The sequence below is a fragment of the Trachurus japonicus genome, chromosome 6 (assembly GCF_045865225.1).
Source record: "Trachurus japonicus isolate A0001 chromosome 6, Traja_1.0".
NCBI lineage: Eukaryota > Metazoa > Chordata > Actinopteri > Carangiformes > Carangidae > Trachurus > Trachurus japonicus.
In genome coordinates, this window is record NC_140912.1 from 2,801,150 (window position 1) to 2,821,315 (window position 20,166).

At 43.4% G+C, this 20,166-nt stretch overlaps 1 protein-coding gene across 4 annotated transcripts in view; it reads left to right on the plus strand.

The window, feature by feature from the left end:
* wwp2 (WW domain containing E3 ubiquitin protein ligase 2) overlaps window positions 1–20,166 on the plus strand; it is a 74,175-nt gene that overhangs the window by 40,244 nt on the left and 13,765 nt on the right. For all 4 annotated transcript variants that reach the window (XM_085778291.1, XM_085778294.1, XM_085778292.1 and 1 more), the window contains exons 10-11: window positions 7,201–7,375; window positions 18,087–18,141. In XM_085778291.1, coding sequence (XP_085634417.1) covers window positions 7,201–7,375; window positions 18,087–18,141 — 230 coding nt within the window. The remainder of the gene's footprint in view (window positions 1–7,200; window positions 7,376–18,086; window positions 18,142–20,166) is intronic.

Consider the following 20,166-nt stretch of genomic DNA (forward strand, 5'->3'; position numbering starts at 1 on the left):
AAGAAAAGAAAAAACAATAGCCTAGAACTCATGCTGGCTGCAGGCTTTTTTTTTTTTTTACCATGATCGCGCTGGGGCCCCGATTTTAGTAACGGCAACACAAGTCATGTTAGTAACGGAAACGGCGTTAGTAACGCTGGATAAAGTAATTAATTAGATTACAAATTACAGAGGAATGTAACGGCGTTACGTAATCGCGTTTATTCTAACGGCGTTAGTCTCAACACTGGTCATGACGCTTTGTTACAGGGTTAGTCACATGATTTTTTGAGTTTTTATGAAACTGGAGATTTTTCCGTTTTTGCTGAGAATGGAGCCAAAATGAAAAACTATGAAACACTTTCTCTCAGTATATTTGTATGATTCTCTCATAGCTGTCTACAAACCACTTCTCTCTTGTGGAATTCAGACCTTGACAGGTTAGATAAAAGCACACCAACATGTCAAAGTTTATCAAAGTTTAGATCAGTGTTCAGTTTTAAAGTATAGAAATGTGTCCAGGAATGTTCACGTTCTCGTCGGCCGCTGTGATGTTTTATGTTTTGATGTCATTGTATTGTTCCCAAATCATAGTTTTGATTGTGCTCCCTCTTTTTTGTGCTGAGTCGTCATAATTGCAACGCACTTCTCTCCCTCTCTTTGTGCAGAGCGTTATGAGAGCAGAGCAGCTCTGCCAGAGTCCAGCCCTTTTTATGACATTTTTACTTGAACCAATTATTTATTGATATTCACAGTGTGTGTGACTGGGTGACAGAGAGAAAGAGAGGCTGTTTTTTAGGAAAAGGTCACCCCCACTTCTCCCCAAACCTCCAACCCCCATCTCAGTTTTTCCATACAAGGAATGAGAGCATGGGGGCCCAGAGAACAGAAGTCCTTTCTTAGCCGCCACATGTACTTCCATCCACCACTATGTTGGCTGCTGGCCGGTGGCCCTTCAGAGGATCAATTAGCAGGCTAATGCCACACTACCAGCACTCCAGATGTACACACCAGGAACTGTTTAGAGGTTGTGGGGGGGTAGGGGGTGGTTTGGAAGCTGAAAAAATGAAAGCCATCCTAAAACCAGACTGAAAGAGAGCTTCTGTCCGACTGCTCTTTATCAAATAGACTATAGAGTTTGTAACTTGTCATCACAAGCTCAGCTGCTCTGGTTTTGAAGTTGCAAGAAGCTGTAACACATTTGTTGTAGTCTAATAGCAGAAGGATCTTTTTAATGAAGAAGGATCCTGTGTTTACATAAATCTGTTACTGCCGGCATCATATGTCAACAAAGTTAAACAACAGTATCAAGTAAGTAAATGAACATTGTGTATTTATATTCAGCATTGAATTTCAAAACATGGTTCCATTTTGACTGAGCTGTTTGCTTTTGAGCGATTAGTTTTTCTTTTCTGGGGCCAAAGGGGCGATATAAAGAAATAAGCTTATGAACAAAGCTGTGATCAATACTGACTGCAGTCTTTCCAATACTGTCTGGTTGATGCTGTTCTACATGGTAGTGTGTTTTAATGTGGCTAAGCCACAATCATTCATTTAGTATCTGATACTGATGCTTAACAAACCCCTGCTTTACTAAACAGGCCTTTCATGACTCAGCCCAGACTCAAACCACTAATGAAGAGCAAAGCATGTTCAGAGAGGCTTGGGTTCAGCTTCAGTTTGTCCTGTGCAGGAAAACTCCACAGATTATCAATTTTGCCTTAACTACTTTTTCAAGTACAACTAAAAACATGATATTTTTCTCTATGCGTTTTAGATCTGTTTACTTTGATCAGTAGAATGAGTAATAGTGAGTAAACATTTCCTCTGGAAGTAGACAGGTTTGTACCACTGCTGTGAACATTTGAAAAAGAAAACATCAAACTGACAAAAACCAGAATGAAACATCGCAAAAGTAAGAAGAATTTCATCTGACTGAATCTTATTGACACTTAAAGCTGAAATTCAGGATTTTTTTTACATTGAAATGAATGTCTAACCAAGCCTCTGCCAAATGAGTTCACATGATGCATAAGCCTCTCAGCACCAGGTAAATCTCTCCGTACTTTGTTAGGTGAAACAAACTGTTTTAAATATTGTGTCTGTGGTGCCATTTGGTGCAGAGGCCCTGTCTGCAGAGACGTTATCATGATTTAAGAAAATACTTTAACACACACTTTCTTGTCCAGGCATTCATTGTTCAGTCTCCAGTGTAATAATTGTTCTGCCAGCTTTATTGATGCTAATGTATTCAGTTTAAACTGATAAATTTTGTATTTGGGGCCACAGTACAGGCTCACACATGAAAATGAATTGTGTGTCCTTCCAGCAGCAGGATATAAGTAGGACAGGAGCAAGCAAGTTTGGCCTCACACATTGTATTTCTACTATTTTGGGGGCTAATTCTCTTTTTTTTTTTTTTTTTTTTGTGAAGAACTTTTTTTATTGAAGCATAGCGAATACAGCAACATCCGTACAATTTTTTTTTTTGAGACATAATACCCCCCTCCCACCTCCCACCCCCCTGGCAGCATCCCTCCCTCCCCGGTCTCCCCTGGACGAGTCAAACATCATCAAGTGTCAACAATACATTGTAGTAACTGGTGTCCCTCTTGTTCACAACCCAAGAAGTTTATCCTTTATCTGTGCAGCTGCACCTAACCACATCTCCAAAGTGGAGGCTTTAGCATTATTAATCCGTGCCGTAGACAACTCAAGTAACACTATATCGTGGAAATAAATCAACCATTTCCTAGTACTAAGATCATGAGGTGGTAGCCATCTTTGCACTAGGAGTTTTTTAGCAGCTGTGAGGCCGCTCAGCAATAGTTTACGTTGTTTCTCACTTATATGTATTTGAGAATCATCATTAAGGAGAAGTAAGATTGGATTGCATGTTATAGTAGTACCTAGTAATTCAGACAAGACTTTGGACACCCGGCCCCAAAAGGCCTAAACAGAGGGACATTCCCACATCATGTGTTTATAACATCCTATTGCGTTAAGTTGGCACATGGTACAGCTTGGACTTGGTATCAGTTTCATGCGAAACCTAGTGACAGGTGTATAATAGAGTCTGTGACACACTTTGAAGTGAATGAGTTGGTGATTTGGATTTTTGGAAGCTTCTCCCATACATTGTTCCAGGAAATGTCGTCATCCTTCTGACCAAAGTCTCTCAGCCATGCTCTGATCATCGGTAGAGTCTCTTGTTGTCCGGATAGTTTGGAGTAGACTTTCGAAACAAAGCCCCTGCAGGGAGGCTAATTCTCTTTTTGAACATTATAAGTAAATGTTGCACTGTTGGTCCAATGTTGTAAAATGTAAAGCGGATTTCTCTGTTTTATTTAGTCAAACCCAGTTCCAGTAGACAAGTAAATTCATGATATTTGCTGTCAGCCCCACTAATAAATGAATGGACTGACCAAAGGAGGAGCTAGAATGAACAGTATTAATCTGGGCAGTTGGTGAGGAAGCTGTATACTTTTAGTTTTAAGAAATACATGTAGGTAGTTGATGACATGACTGGTACAAAGAGTTAAAGTCAGATAGCAGAACTAAGTAGAGACTCTCAGACAGGCCGCTGTGGGTTCTGGGATTTTCCCTGGCTCCAGTAAATAACTAGCTAGTGCTAATATCAGAGAGGGAACCATGTTTTTCCCTGCCTTTTAAAGGAAGCTCAGAGGCACAGCGGTCAGAGGGACTATCCTTCAACCAAATAACTCCCTGTGTTTGTAATTGTCCACACTGCTGAAGTGTCCTTGAGCAAGACACTGAAACCTTCTAGCTTCTGGGATGCAGAACTGATTTCTGACCAAAAGAGAAAAGAGCTTTTCTCATCAGAAGACAACAAAGTAGCATCATTATTTAAATCCTTACATCAGCTATTCTATTTAGCTATCATTCCCGGGTTCGGATCTCCAGGAGACTCCAACGCTAAATATGTCAGCATGATGCTAAAGCGCCTTCAGCAAAGAAGCTTGAGGTTTTGACCCTAGAGATGCCATCTACAGTACATACTGTGGCTCTGAGCCCATTTTTCCATAATGTTAAATGACTCCATAGGGACAGTGCATAATGCTCATTGAGGTAAGTCAGTAAAAGTATCATTGGAGCTGGTTAACATCTGTGTTCATGTCTGTGCAAATCCTGGTTAATGGTTGCATGGAGCACGGTGTCCATGGCAGTAGATCACAGAAAGATCTGCTGGGAGAAAACTGTCTCAAAAGCTCCAGTAGTACAGCCAAGTCTGTGTATTCTGCCCAATGTCAACTTCTGCACTCACATATACAGTATTTTAATACTGAATACTGAATTCCCAGTGCAGCTATTCTCATTAATGTGTTTTTCTGCTCCTGTGCCCAATCTGAAACATGGCCTGCCATTAAGGCCGCATGTTAACCAGGAGGTTCCTCTAAGCTGCCGCTCTGCTGCAAAAAGCCTGATCTGATAACAGTGATATTATATGACATCACCAAACACCTTAGTTAAAGCTGTAAAGAAAAGAAAATTGAATTTGAGCCCACTCTGGGTCATAAAATTAGTGTAATAACTCATTTTTCAGACGATGTAGGCCAAACTTTGTGCAAAATTCTATTTTTGAGTAAATCCGGGATGAAAGTGTGTTTTTTTTTTTTTTCGCATTGGATAATGCAGGCGCATGGATTATACGTCAGCCTGTACACGATTCACCAGCCACTGATATTGGATCTGTCATCTGTCATTCAAACGTCTGAGACACACACACACACACACACACACACACACACAGAGCTCAGTCTCGCCCCAAGCTTTGAATATCCCGCCCACTCAATAACGACCAATCAAATTCGTTTTCCTTACTCGGGTAAACTCGTGTTGCAGCTCGTGACAACTCGGCGCGACAAACAGGACAAACGGCCATTTCTTTAAAGGGATAGTTCACCCTAGAATGATATTTCGCTCATTATCTACTCACCCTCATGTTGACTAAGGGCTGGAAGAAGTTTCAGAGTCCACCGTCCCTTCTCTGAGTTACAGGGGGTCTTGTCGTAGCAGTGCATGTCCATATAACGGTTGCAAAGGGACACCAGAGCTCTTCGTAAAAAAACACACACAAAAAAACATCCAAATACCTCCATGATGCTCGTATGTAATGTCCGTCTTGTGCTGAAGCCCCAAATTGCGTAATTGTCCCGAAAAAAATTAAATAAGTCTATATTTTAAGCTTGTTTGTAGCGGAAGCTTCTCAAAGCTCCTCTTCCTGGTCCGTCCAAATCTCGCGTGATTCGCAGTAACCGCACTGACGCCGGCGCAAATCACGCGAGATTTGGACGGACCAGGAAGAGGAGCTTCGAGAAGCTTCCGCTACAAACAAGCTTAAAATATAGACTTATTTAATTTTTTTCGGGACAATTACGCAATTTGGGGCTTCAGCACAAGACGGACATTACATACGAGCATCATGGAGGTATTTGGATGTTTTTTTGTGTGTGTTTTTTTACGAAGAGCTCTGGTGTCCCTTTGCAACCGTTATATGGACATGCACTGCTACGCCAAGACCCCCTGTAACTCAGAGAAGGGACGGTGGACTCTGAGACTTCTTCCAGCCCTTAGTCAACATGAGGGTGAGTAGATAATGAGCGAAATATCATTCTAGGGTGAACTATCCCTTTAAAGAGGAAAGGCACCATCTTGCCTTGTTTGGCTGACCAATGGTGTAACTTCATCACTCAGTCAGTCGGCAAATAGGCATGAGGCCAGCCCGTCTGTTGCTGCCGAGCCAAAATGAGCATCACCACACCTGAGGTTTTCATAATGGCTCCGCGACACTCCTTCAGCACTGACATGTTTTACAGACTGATAAAATAGTTGAACGTGGTTGAGGGAGAACATGCAGCTCTGTTATTTCCTGTGAATTTCTTGTGGATAGATGCACAATTAAAATACTTGGTAGTGACAGTAACAGAGAAAACTACCACTCGGAGCAGAAGTAATAGGATGTGAATAAACTGAATTGCTGTTGTTGACAAAATGTGGCATTTATCATATTTAACGATAAATATGAATGTGTGTAGATAGATGTATGTATCCAGGGAGAGCTGGCGGCGCAGTAGTAAATCTCCTTGTGCATGCTGAACGCACATTAAATCCCGCAGTGCAACTAAAGTGTGTGTGTGCAGAGGACCCCAGCAAGTCCTGGCCTCACAGTATGACAGTGTGTATGTATAATCTGTAACTGCCCTTTGTGTATTATCCAGTCATGTTGTGTATGTAATCCAACACCATGGAGCTTCTAGAGCCTGGTCTTAAACAGGGAAACTCAAGGAATTCAGAAAAATATCTAAGATTTTGAGAGCACAGTTCGTCTCACACATTCATTGCAGTAGCTGTTTTGTTTGCTTTGTTTTTTTTTTATAATGGCTGCAGTGGAAACCAGACTGTTTGACCACTTAAGAAAAACAATGAACCAACCAGAGAGGAAGAAGGTCATAGAGATACTCCAGATAGTAATGAAAGGTCAAAACAACGTCATGGAGTTTTAACATCAGGGTTTCAGGTTTTTTGTGTGTGTGTGTGTATTTTCTTTTAAGCATAAGGAAGTCACTGCTGTTTTCTCTTCCAAATTCTGCAGCAGTTAAGTCAGAGATATGAGAATAGCAGCAGAGCAGCAGTCAGTCCTGCTGAGTTCAGGGAGCCAAGTGTGTTGCCAGTGTGACTCTGTGTGTGTGTCGTTCTATTTGTGCTTGTGTTTCTGTGGACCGTCAATATCTCAGTCCATGTCCAGACCCCCTGTCTCAGAGGAAGGACAGGATATACACAGATGCCGGAGTAAGGGCACTGGCATGGCTAGTGTCACTTTAAAACCTGGCATCTCCCAGCGTTTCCCTATTCACTGCTACTGACTGAAGTGTGTGCCCTATTGGGAATGATTTCTTTTAAGCATCGTAGCAGTGTTATTTCCCTTGAATTCTCCCTTACAATTCTCCCTTACAAGTCTACTCCGTCATCCCTTCATTCCTCACTTCTCTTTTCCTCTCCCATCTTCCCACTCTCTGTCTCCAGCCGCCCACTGTTTTCTTTCCTTTTCTTGCCTGTGTTTCTTTTTCCTTGTCTCCATAAATCAGTGCTGTTACTATCAGTTTTCTTTTAATACATCTGCCCACTCCCGATGAGCCCAATAAAGATGTTGTTGAAAGCCCCCCCCCCTCTCACTCCTCACCCTCTGTGTCACCCATGCAGCTGGGAGAAGCGAGTGGACCAGCAGGGCAGATTCTACTATGTGGACCACAACACCAGAACCACCACATGGCAGAGGCCCACGGCCGAGTCAGTGCGCAACTACCAGCAGTGGCAGAGCCAGCGCAACCAGCTGCAGGGCGCCATGCACCAGTTCAGCCAGCGCTTCCTCTACCAGGTACTATGATGTTAACATACAAGAGGTAATGAAACCTCGTGCAGGAAAAGATCATGGGGATTCGTTCTTTCACTTGCGGTACATTTATCCACCAGGAATGACGAGCCACAGCACTCGATCAACCATAATGTGCTGTGTACAAAATATACTTGTACAGCTTTTCTGAGTACACAACAATGAAATATTGGTCTGATGAAATCAGAGTTTGTCTGACATCCTATGATGTTTTACAAGGAGGACAGAAATCTCCATTAATAGTGAGTTATCAACCATAGACTTTATTTGGCGCTGATCTTTTGAATTTATGTTTGGTAAATATAATAATTTTATTTGGTTAAAGCATCTTTCACTGAGTTCTCAGAAGTAGCAGTATTTATCACAGTCACTAGGTTTTATTATGTTTTTCTATTCTAGGTATTATGTTTTCAGCTCGCCCTCTTCTCATGAACCCGATATCTCTGTTTAACCTTTACACACCTGTGGCACTAACTCATTTAGACTCTTTTTTGCGAAGTTGGTAATTGGATTCATCACCAGGAGCGACACCTTTAACATTACACAAGCTCACCACCGTAGCTGCTCAGCCACGTCGCTGACAGTCGCCGTCTGCTCACTGAGTCACCCTTTGGTCCACTATAGGGATGTCACGATTCCTTTGTTTCACAATTAATCGCGGTATTAAACGCCACAATTAAAGCAGAAGTAAGCGATCCGGTGGTTTTGGCTAACTTCCTGTCAGCCGATGGAGTTAGCAGTCCCCGCCCTCGTCCCTACATCACCACATTCACGCACATCCCTTGGCTGCACACACAGAGAGGACCGCCCCTTTATGCCGTTCTCTCTCCTCATTGGATAAAGGTTGTAGGATACAAGGAAAGTTTTCTCCTCGGCTTACAGCAGAGCAGAGTGACTGACAGACCCGTGTTTCAGACCAAACACTCTATATAAGTGATTGCCGTCGGAAGATATAACTATTTAAGACTTATATTAACACAAACATTCCGCTTACTTCTGCTTTAATTTATCGCAAAGATTCCTGAATTCCGTCACTTTCTAAAAAAGATTATGTCGGAACCGTCTCGACAGATGTGGCGCCAAAGTAAAGGTAAATGCACAGATACTGGTCCATTTACCTAATGTAACATTGAATTGGTTGGAATTTAAAAGTTTGTGTGTCATTTGTAATTAAAATAAAACCAAAAAGCAATTAAAATAAACTTAAACAATTGGTATAGATGACAATTAATGACTTGAATAATTCAAACACTTCCCCTGGGGAATATAATTGGTCCTTTATTAATGTTTGTGTAAATAATTAACATAGAGTGTATATGATTTTACACATTCATAGTGTTGTGAAATTAATTAATTCATAATAATTGTGATAATCGTAATACCGTGATTATTTCTCTGACAATAATCGTACCAAGAAAATCTACAATCGTGACATCCCTAGTCCACTACCATACAAGATATAAATTAGTGCAGCTTTAAGCAGTTATCAACCTAAAACATTTGATACACCATACTCTGTAATGTATGGTGCATGAGTCAGTCATGTATATGTGCATTAACTCTAGCTGGTTGGTGTTGGTGGCATCAGGAAGCATTGATGCTGTAGCTAAGACTCGAGGCTGAACTGATCAGATCTTGGTGGTCGGAGGTCAGTGTGACCTCATAACGCACCTTTTTCGCCACGTTTTGCGACAATTATGACAAAAAATTCACACCCATTGTCTGTCCGTCTGGATGAAAACATCCTTTGTAAACATCTTTGTTTCTTACTTGTTTTGCTGTGTGCTTTCAGCTGTCACTCAAATATTGCAACTGCTTTTTCCTCTGTTTTTTTGTTAGTGTCTGATGGTACCACTCTTTGTCGGTCAGTGCTCGTGCTAACTGTTCACTTCCTGTGCTGTTTATGTGAAAGTCAGTCTGAAAAGTTAAACAAATCTTTTGCAGCAAACCCAAACTCGAGCAGGCCACTGGAGGTTTAACAACAGCAAATGTGTGGACAGTGGAGTTTTTGTACCGTCAAAGTTAAACACACCAAACATATCTTGAGCTGTGTGTTTTTTACTTTCTCACACATTACTGCTGTGTAGGGTTTCTCTAGTTCAGATCACAGCAGATAGATTGAAAACAGTGATTTACTTGTTTAGAGTTGCATGTGGTCCTCAAACATCCACCTCAGGACTACAAACAATACATTATTTTCAGTAAGTGCAGCTATATAAGCAACACAGGGGGAGTTGGTGTTATTTGAGACTTGTGTATAGTGTTTTTCCAGTGGAGTGGGTGGGTGTTGGGTCGTCGGTGGGTGTCCTCTCCAGCCAAGGTCAAACTGCAGCGAGACAGTAAAAACTTAGGAGACTAAAACAACAGAGTTTTCTCAATGAACCATTAGTAAAACCAGCCTTTAAACTCTTACTGGCTTCTATTAAAACACCCCACCCTACACTCTGTGTACTAGTGTTTCAGTTTTAATGCGCTGTATGTGTACACTTGTGTCTACAGTTACGTTTGTCTTTGTTTCTTTCTCTGTATCTTGCAGTGGCCATGTGTGGGATTTCATAATTGTGTATTTGTGAGCATTGAAATAACCTTCATGTGGTTTATGAACCATTATCGATCAACCTTTTCTATTACTTGTATTCCATCAGTGTAGTGACAGTGTCTGTGACCGGCTGTGGTCAGGGTTCACACTCTGGACAAACGATTGAAACATTCAGCAGAAATGTGTTATTCAGGTCCATCTAAAACCTGCAGTGCTCAAAACAAACCTTTCAGTTCTCAGCAGATTCTTAAAGTGGGACATTTAACTTTCATCTGACATCTGGGCTGTTAAAGGAACAAGCAGCAGGAGCCAAACTCCTCTGTAAAAACATCATAACAAGTGAAGTTCAAATGGTAACAGGTGTTGAGGTTGGTAATTTTCTCAGACTGTGGTCATTGGTAATATTACTACTGTGTTTACTTTATTCATTGTAACACAGGTGTTATTACTGAAAGTGAAGTGGCCTGCTGTCACTGCCTCCATTTACATTCACCTTTACTCATTTGGCAAATGCTTTACCCAAAACAACTTAGTGGTGAGGGACAAGGCCAAAACCTTATAAGTATCGTTCAAATCACATGAACAGGAAGTCAGGAGAGAAAGATGAACTTGCTCCTCTTTTTGGACTGTATCAAATCTCCAAAATATTAAAAATGAAATGTGACTGGGGGTGAATTGTAGCTGTGCTAGTTTTAGACTTATTTCTGCAGCTGCTCGTTAAAACCACATTAAACACTGCTGTTCTTGAGCCATTTGCTTTGTTATATGAATAAATAAACATAAAACAATGTTGCAGAAAACACCCCCTCATACTCCTCAGTATAATAAGGTATCAAAAACGCTACTTTTATCATTTAGTCTTTTTCCCCAGCATGAACCAAATGTAACATGAAACATGTTGCGTTCAGTGTAACCGTCTCAGAATCTTTGGTTTAGGGAGAAATTCCTGGATCTTAGTTTTGGCACTGAGACTACAACAAACACAACAGCAGCAACGACTGCTTCTGCAGCAGCCGCTACAACCACTACTTTCGTACTTGCATAACTTGCCTACCAAACCCTAACCCTAACCCCATGCAATGGTGCATATCCAAAATGTTCCTTTTGTAGAATAGAGTGGAAATCCCCACAGGGTTCCTCAAAGCCTTCTTTAAAATTAAGATAACACCTTCTCTGAGAACCACCGACCACTGACCTAAAATATCAATACTTTTTTATCTCACTTGTTCATGTGCAGCTTTATGATGCATTTAACTTCTCATATTGTCCCTGCGTTGGGGTACAGTTTGTTCCAGTTCACACTTCACCCAAACGAAATGAATTATTAAAGGGACATTGTGTAACTTCTCCTGTTCTCTATTCGCAAAAATCGATTATTTGGTTCAAAAGTCTGTTTTTCATTAATCAGTAATCCCCCCATCAACAAACTGAAGTGTTCCTTTCAGCTCTGAATTAGCCGTTCATATCATTCATATCTACATGGAGCGGGTAAGCTCGGTGCTGGCTGCCATGTGGTGTCGCCGTGTTTTTACGTTCAGTGGCAGCGTGACGGTAGGAAACCACGGAAACTCAGCGGAGACACCAGAGCTGTCGGCTCAGGTCGAGGTGGCGTCTGTGAAAAGTCACCGCGGTAACGCAGTGAGGAGGAATGGAGCGTTACACTGATGCTGCATTCACCTGCAGTCGGGCAGACGGCTGTCGCTAACAAACCAGATGTCATTTTAGTCACAGAAATGACCCAGGTAAAACGTGAGTCAGGTAAACAATGCCACATCGCCATGACAACATATTGTCACGTGTATTGTTTTGCCTCGTGCTGATGGACCACTTGTTTACATAGAGGCTTGTTTATGCCGTTACATGCAGCGGCTGTCGTCCGTCTGCCCAATTTCACGTGAATGCAGTGTGAAAAATACAATTGAGTTGCTTGAGATATACAACCACACCGCTAGATGGGAGGAATTCCTACACAATGTACCTTATCATAGACATGATCTGCATGGATTTGGAGAAAAAACAATTGGTGACATTGAGAAAAGATTTTAGCACTGGAACAATGTGTTGTTTTCTGCTGAAAATGGAAAAAATACTACGTGCATAAACTACATGGAAATACCTAATGGTATTTTTCTGTTTATCTCTTTATTCTTAAAAGCTCAAACAAACTGTCCTTAGATATGTCTGTGTCTGTACTGCAACAATGCGTTATTGATGCTGGCCTCTGTCTACGGAGACGTCATGCAGCGTGCCTCAAAACTGCTCTAAAACGTGAGCGGCAAAGGAACGGCGCTCATCTTTCGAAAACTGATTCGTTCAGTTCAGCATGTGTAAAACTTTGAATTTGTATTCAAGGAGCGCCGATGATGTGGATAGAATTTAAAACTCAAGAAGACTAATCCGAGTCCGACTACTGTCCAGGTGACCTTGCATGTAAACGTTTCCAGTGATGTCAGATTTCAAATGAGTAACCAAACAAAAACCCAGTTATTAGCAGCGTCAGGATGAATTCAGGCGTTCGCGTCACCGTCGGAGCGGCACCGCACAGGGCCGGTCCGCGCTGGGACACAAGTTCACCACCACCCAAGCCCCCGCCCCTGTCCCTGTCCCCGTCCCCGTCCCCCTCCCTCCTCTAACTCCCTCCCTCAGTGTGTGTGAGAAAAGCCAACAGGCAGGTCTGCCCTCCATGCTGATAATACGCTGCTGTGTCTTGGAATGCCCACAGCGCTGATAGCAGCAACTATTTATGGCCCCAGTGTGTGTGAACGAGGAAACGCACATAAAAGAGCTCATAGTTGAACTGTGCACGCAGCAGCATGCTCCACTGCAGAAAATAATGATTCTGAACTAGTTGAAAATTACTACGTTAACTAATCAGCCTCTCCTGACAAAAACCAGGACATATCACTGTCATTTACTGTGTGTGTCTATGTGGCTATAAATGTGCGCGTGTGTGGGTCCCTATTGTTAAAGGAGAAAAGAAAAACTAAAAAAACAAACTTTATGACTGGAATCCTTATGACACACCACTGAACTAATGTAGTGTACAGTATAAACAGTATAAACTTTGTGTTTTTGCATGTAATCACTCACCTCAGATAGCCGAACTCTGAAACATCCTGGAAAGACATTACTGTCTGATCACAGAGCGCCTTCTCCCTGCCACAGAAACAAACACTTTTTCCTTGTTGTGATGGTAAAATGGTAAATGGACTCTTGGACCACTCAAAGTGCTTTAGGTCACATTCACCCTTTCACACACATTCATACAGCGCTTGGCAGCGTAGGAATCTAACCAATCACACACATTCGTACACCCAATGGACGCATCGGGGGGCAAGTGTGGGTTCAGTGTTGCCAGGAGGAGCCTGGAATCAAACCACCGACCTTCCGGTTAGTGGACAAACCCACTCTAACTCCTGAGCCACAGCCGTGATGATTTCTGTACAAAAATAAACGGTGGAGCAGTGCAGTGGTAATGTCCAAAATATCTCTGACCGTTTATTTTTGTAAAGAAATCATCACAACAAGGAAAAAGTGTTTGTTTCTGTGGCGGGGAGAGCAGGCGCTCTGCGATCAGATAGTAATGTCTTTCCAGAATGTTTCAGATGAGTCCGGCTGTCTGAGGTGAGTGATTACATGCAAAAACACAAAGTTTATACTGTGAGTTCAGTGGTGTGTCATAAGGATTCGAGTCATGTACCATAGATATTTGATTGTTTTTTGAGTGTTTGTTGTGGTTGAAAAAATTGCCCTCATACTTTAGCATTGTGGCTATCCCTAGCACCGTCTAGCCATGGTGTAACTCTGGTTTGCCTGCATCAATTTTAGTCACGTTTTTTGCTCCAACCAACACTGGGTGACCATCAGGACAACGATTTAGGGGTCAAAAATGACCGGAATTCTCCTTTAAATCACATGCTCCTCCTTGTGTGTGTGTGTGTGTGTGTGTGTGTGTGTGTGTGTGTGTGTGTGTGTGTGTGTGTGTGTGTGTGTGTGTGTGTGTGGTGTGTGTGTGTGTGTGTGTGTGTGTGTGTGTGTGTGTGTGTGTGTGTGTGTGTGTGTGTGTGTGTGTGTGTGTGTGTGTGTGTGTGTGTGTGTGTGTGTGTGTGTGTGTGTGTGAGCAGATGTGTTCACAGGCCTGTAATGTTGAGGTCAGGTGCCACATTTCTTTTCTGTAACACATGACAACCAGGGAGGGTCAAGAGGCCGCTGGCCGTCTTAGATGAAGCTGAGCTGGACGAGCAGCGCAGCAGCCATCAACCTCTCCTACTTCAGCTGCGTGGGCACACACACACACACTTTTCGGCCGCTCCACAGCGCTGGTGTGTGTTTGTGTTTGCGGAGTAATTGCAGCTCGTTAGGAGAGGGCAGCCTCACAGTCATTAACTGCTGTTTCCGCCCAACACCCCCACCCCCCTCATCGTCCCTCTTCTACCTCTCCCAGTCTTCCTCTGTATTTCTCTACCTCCATCCTTTCCTTTAACCCCACCCACTCCCTCTCTAAAATCCCCCTTTTGTGCAAAGCACTAAAATGCCTTTCACCCATTTTTGATAACTTGGATTAAAGTCTTCATCTTTCTGCTCTCCTGGTTTTACCACTCCTCACCCTTCACCTTCACATCAGTCCTCGGCCCCACTCCCTCCCTCCCTCCCTTCCTCTCCCCCTCCCTCTCTAACTTTCTGTCCATTCTCACTGGAACAAGGACCCTTAACAGCACCACCTGAATCAGCCCTGTGTTTTATCACTTGCGGCTCTGAACAGAAAAGTCACACAGCAGCGCCCGGCTGCATGTCCCCCATGTTTACACACAACCCGTCAGTGCTCAGGCTTCCAGAAAGCACTTCTGTAAGAGGGTTTTTTTTTTTTCATGAATTGACAATGCAAGTAACTTATGGAAACTGCACTGATGTTGTGTTAACATTATGTTATGTGGAAAAGCAATAAAGAGCCCTTTGATGCTACATCTGCAGTTTATGTCACTTTTAGACCTTCATAGAAATAACTGCAGTAAAAGTGAAGGACAGTGTGTCTGAGCCGATTTTCTTCTGCATGTTGTAATCTTATATTTAAAATACATGCAGCTGTCTTCACTTCAACATCACCCTTTAGGTTCCCCCTTTAGACAAAATCACAACGACTGCTCCTTTTTTTAGCCATAATGTGTTTACATTTCATCAAATTGGCATTAAAAGAATGTTCCTGTTTGCTGGATGTGCAGACGACTCTCACTGGATTATTTGAACACTGAAGAAAACTTACGTCAGGTCCTGGACTTAGAGGGAGTCTGTTGTTTCTCTGACTGAAGTGGATATATCTTCATTTATTGTTTATTTGCGGTAGCATGAGATGTATTGGTGTCTTTGGATGGAGGGGGTTATGAGGAAACGGATTTAGCAGATTTTTCACACAAGCTTTGGAAATCAGGGTTTTAAACTGCCCCTATGAGCTGTTATTACATTCAGTGCAGCTGATGCTCATCATGCGGTGAACAAACTACAGAGCTCCTGTCCTGGGCCACTTCCACAGAGAGGCTGCTCTGTGCTGTCGGTCCAGTCTGGTGTTAGTCAGACCGTCTGACAACAGATCATCAAGATCATTTTAAGACAAAAGCACTAGTGTTGCCATGGTAACAATCACGTGAAAATTGGGGGACATAGATCATAATGTGTGATTTGTGTGATGAGAGGGGAAAAAGGGAAAGAATTCATAGCACAGTCAATCTTAAAACAGTAAAGATTAAAACTGTTTTGTTTGTTTTGAGATGATTTCAGACTCAGTCCGTCTGTATCCAGACTCTTTGTTCTGTTATTCTCTGTCACCTCGTGAAGGATTGTTGGAGTTTAATTATGTTTTTGTGCATTTTTCAGATGAATATTAGGCCGGTCGTCGTCCGTGGAGAAATCCGTCAAAGTTTAACATGAATGTTAGTCATCACCTTGAGTGAAAATGCAAATCAGCGGTTCACACTGATTAATGAACAGATGGATCAACGTGGAACTGGTTTGATCAGTTAATTTTGTCAGTTAATTGTCTTCACGAACGCTCCTTTGAGTCGAAAGATGCAAATATTCAGCACTACAAATACTGAACAGGAGTTGAAACCCACTCTGAACTCACTGACCTGCTGTTTTTCACTCTCTCCTGGTTTACACAGAGCGGCCTCTCTGCTCTGTGCAGAGGTGGAAAACAAGTGGCAACTAAAGTTTACAGCTGCATAAATGAATAGTTTATCTTTAGTAACGTTGAAAGACTGTGGAGCCGATGCGACGCTGAACGTGCTTTAACGTGCCACCGGCTGAATTCGCCGTCGGTTTCACCTGTGCTGCCTAGAAACAGGCCTTTATTGCGTACTCCTTCCAGATCCATAACACCCAACCTTTATTTCACACGTTTCTGCCAACATGCTGCTTTTCCCTCTCTTCCTCTCCCTCCCTTGTTTTCTCAGTCTCTCTTTCTTTTCCTCCCTCCAGCCTCACTCTGTCTGGAAGCTGCTGAGGAGCTGAATGGTCAGAGCCAGGATGAAGTCATCATGTCTTTATATCATTATATTCTCCTTTTACCTTTTTTAGTCACAGAAAACCCAAAAGGGTGGGGTTCAGGGGCATAGATTGGTTGGCTGTCGATGGTAGTGACACACACGCACGCACACAAACACACACACACCCTTAAACCCTGTTCTATGCCCACTCCTGCTCCTTCAGCAGACCCAGTCCTTTCCATCCCAGCTCCCTCAGAGTTTCCATGACAGAGCCACTTTAAATGGGCACAGTCACATTTCTTTTTTGGAAATGCTGTGTAAAGTGACGTTGACACTCGGTAGATAATACACTCAGGAAATAATCATCACTTTTGTGGTGCAACATGTCTCAGTGAAAAGAAAACTCCGCTCCACCGGCCTTCAGCTGGGAAACACTGCTTCTTTTCACACTCAACTCGCTGCACCGAAACAGAAATTAGCTGATTTCCTGAATGCATCAATTCTTTTCTCATTATGTTTTTACATCACCACTGCAATGATACCTGTAACCAAGGTAACGTGTTGTCATTAGAGATGGCAGGACTGTGCATTTGTGATAAACAATATCCTGCGTGAAAAAGCGCCAGCAGCTGTATGTATGTGTGTGTGTGTGTGTGTGTGTGTGTGTTCCACCATAAGAACATACACACTGACTGACTGTTTGCCACAGACAAACTTTCCACACCGTGGCGTGCACTCACACACACTCACACACTTTTTTGTGTGTGTGTGTATGAGTGCAGGCTGAGTAAACCCCACAGTGGTTTCCAGGCCCAGGGTGAATAAAGGTGCCTTTTGTCAGACCTGGGGTGGGTCGAGGAGGCGGGGTGGGGTGGGGCGGGCCGGGCCGGGGGGGCGGGGGGGGTGTCCAGTCTGGAACAAGCATGAATGTTCCCTCAGTTCCCTCAGACATCGCACTTCCCTGCCTACTTTCACAGCAGCGCTAGAAGAGAGGAGGAGGAGGAGGAGGAGGAGGAGGAGCACAGGGTGGGGTAGGGAGGGGTGCCAGGGTGGAGGAGGTGGTGGGAGGTTGGGAGGTGGGGTGTGTTTGAGGAGGTGAGCGGGAAGCCGGGGTGGGGGGGTGGGGCCTGCATCCAGCCAGTGAGCTCATTGGAACAGCGTTGTTGTTTTATCCTCCTACCGAGCGTGTAGTTTTTGGAAGGCATACGAGCTGCCGGGCTGCAGCTCCCTCAGTCGTCCCTCACTGCTGCAGCAGAGAGGAGCCCCCCCTTCCTTCTGCCCTTAACACTCACACACATACACACACACACACACACACACACACACACACACACTCATTCCAACATGCCTGACACAGGTATCATCCTGATTTTTACCTCACACGTCCGATGCTCCATCTCATTACCAGGATTTGGGACGCCGGCACTGAGTGAGTTTTACTGGCTTTTTCTTTTCTTGCTCACCGGTTTTCCCTCCTTTCTGCATTTTTTTTTTTTTTTTTTTTTAACGAGGCGGGCGGGGGGGGGCAGGGGTCATTTTCCCCCCTAACTTTTCCTTCCTTTCCTGATCCCGGCGTGGCGGTAAAACAGTGACAGACACCGTGACAACGAGGGGGTGAGAGGAGAGAGAGGGCTGACCTAACGGGATTTGTTTTGTCTCTCTCTTGTTTCTCCTTCAGCCGTCTGGAGCTCCACTGGAGAATGACCCTCTGGGCCCGCTGCCTCCCGGATGGGGTAAGTTTGACCAACACACTCCTCGTGCATACACTCTGGTCTCAGCGACGGGCGCTAAAGGTGCGTTCACACCGAAAGCTGGACATACACGTCGTCGAGATGAATCTGCTCGGGCTGGATTCTCGGAGTGCGAGCTGTTTTCAGTCTCTCCAAGGTATTTTTGACGACTCTCGCCCAGTTGTCAACTGTCTGTGAAGCTCTGCAGTTTGTCATGATCCCAACTCTGGGTTCTTCATTTGGTCGGTTTAGGTCGTTTGTGCTGTGAGGGCCTGAGGTTTGGGTGAAGTGTTGCAAAACGCTTTCAGCACCACAGCGTTGTTTGTGTGAACGGACCCCGCTGCACATTTTGGTCAGAAGACTTTTTTTTTTTGGAAGCAAATCTGATTCTGTGTTGTTGTTTTTTTTTTTTTAGTTTTTCTATCCTCGAGGCCGGAGATCAGTCGTTAACTGATTGATCGTCTTGACTCGTGATCTTGATCATTATCATTCTGGATAAAATGCCTCTTGGTTTCTGCTCATGTTATCCCAATTCATCACTGTACACACTCCCTTTACTCTAAAGTCCGCAAATTACAGAGGCCACATTATTGATGAGACTTTTCATCATCCAGCTTTTTCCCAAATGAGTAATGTAATCAGATCCACACAGAATCATCTCACACACATTCATTCATAAAGGAACGCCGCTGGCAGCTCCCGGCCCTCTGACATTTTCACAGACTTGATCACACAGCCGTGTTCTCTCCAGAAAGCCTCGCTCCCTGCCCATGATGCCTTTTCAACATGTTGCGGTACCTCAAGACGAAAAACCTCAATTATATCACTGGCTCAGATTTGCTTCTCTGGCGCACTCGCTTTCTTTTTTTTTTCTCAGCTGCGGTTGCTTCCCTCGCATTTTTTTTTTTTTCTCAGGCTCGGATTCAAGAAGACAAAGATGGGAGAAAAGAGGGAAAGACGAAGGAGACGGAAAAGGGACATTGGCGAATGAAAGAAAGTGGGGAGGGGGCGGCGTTGGGGTGGGGGGGGTTAACTGGATAGTAAAGTGGGGGAGTGGAGGAGAAAGCTAGTAAGAGCTGCAATGTGAGCACTACTGTTTCTGGGCCCTCCACACACTCCTGTTAATGAGAAAAAGATGTCAGAGCGATGGAGGGAGGAGGATGGGGCACCAGCAACCTACCATACACACACACACACACACACACACACACACACACACACACACACACACACTGACACAACACACACATTTAACATTCATTCATTCAGTGTAATTCTGTGTTTAACCCGTTTCAGTACCACATAAATGTGTTAATAGTATCAAGGCTTTTTGACTTTGTCAGGAACCTCAATTTAAACAAAATAAAACATTTTGACCCGGTTATAATGATAAGAACAATAATGAGAGTTCAAACTGAAATCATAAGTGCAAAACCAACCTTGTCATGGATAAGGAAGTCTAACAACATAAGCAAGAGATGAGAAACAAATGGGATGATAAATAATTGTTTTAGTGTGTTTTACAGCTGATTTAAAACTCGGGTCAAAACCGACCCTAACACCATAGATGGCAGTAGAAAGCTGACAAGAGGAAGGTTACATTGAAGACAAGGAGTATACTGACAAAAAAGGCCCAGGGGCCCACACCAAAAATATTAACACCAACCTTTTCATGGATGAGGAAGCCTAACAATGTAACCAAGAGATGAAAAACTAATTGGATGAAAACAAATGTTTTAGTGTATTTTACAGCTGATTTAAAACACGGGTCAAAACTGACCCGAACACCATAGATGGCAGTAGAAAGCTGACACAAGACGAAGGTTAAGGTCCTTTCAGCCTTCGTTGAAATGAAATCTTTACTTTCTTGTTTCATATTTGCCCCCAATGCTGCGTCATTAACGTTCAGGCCGCAGCCTTGAGTCCACACACACACACACACACACACACACACTGAGGTTTACCCTGCTGAGGTATTCAGATCAAGCCACAGTGAAATACCGCACAGACTCTCTGCTTTTCTATCAT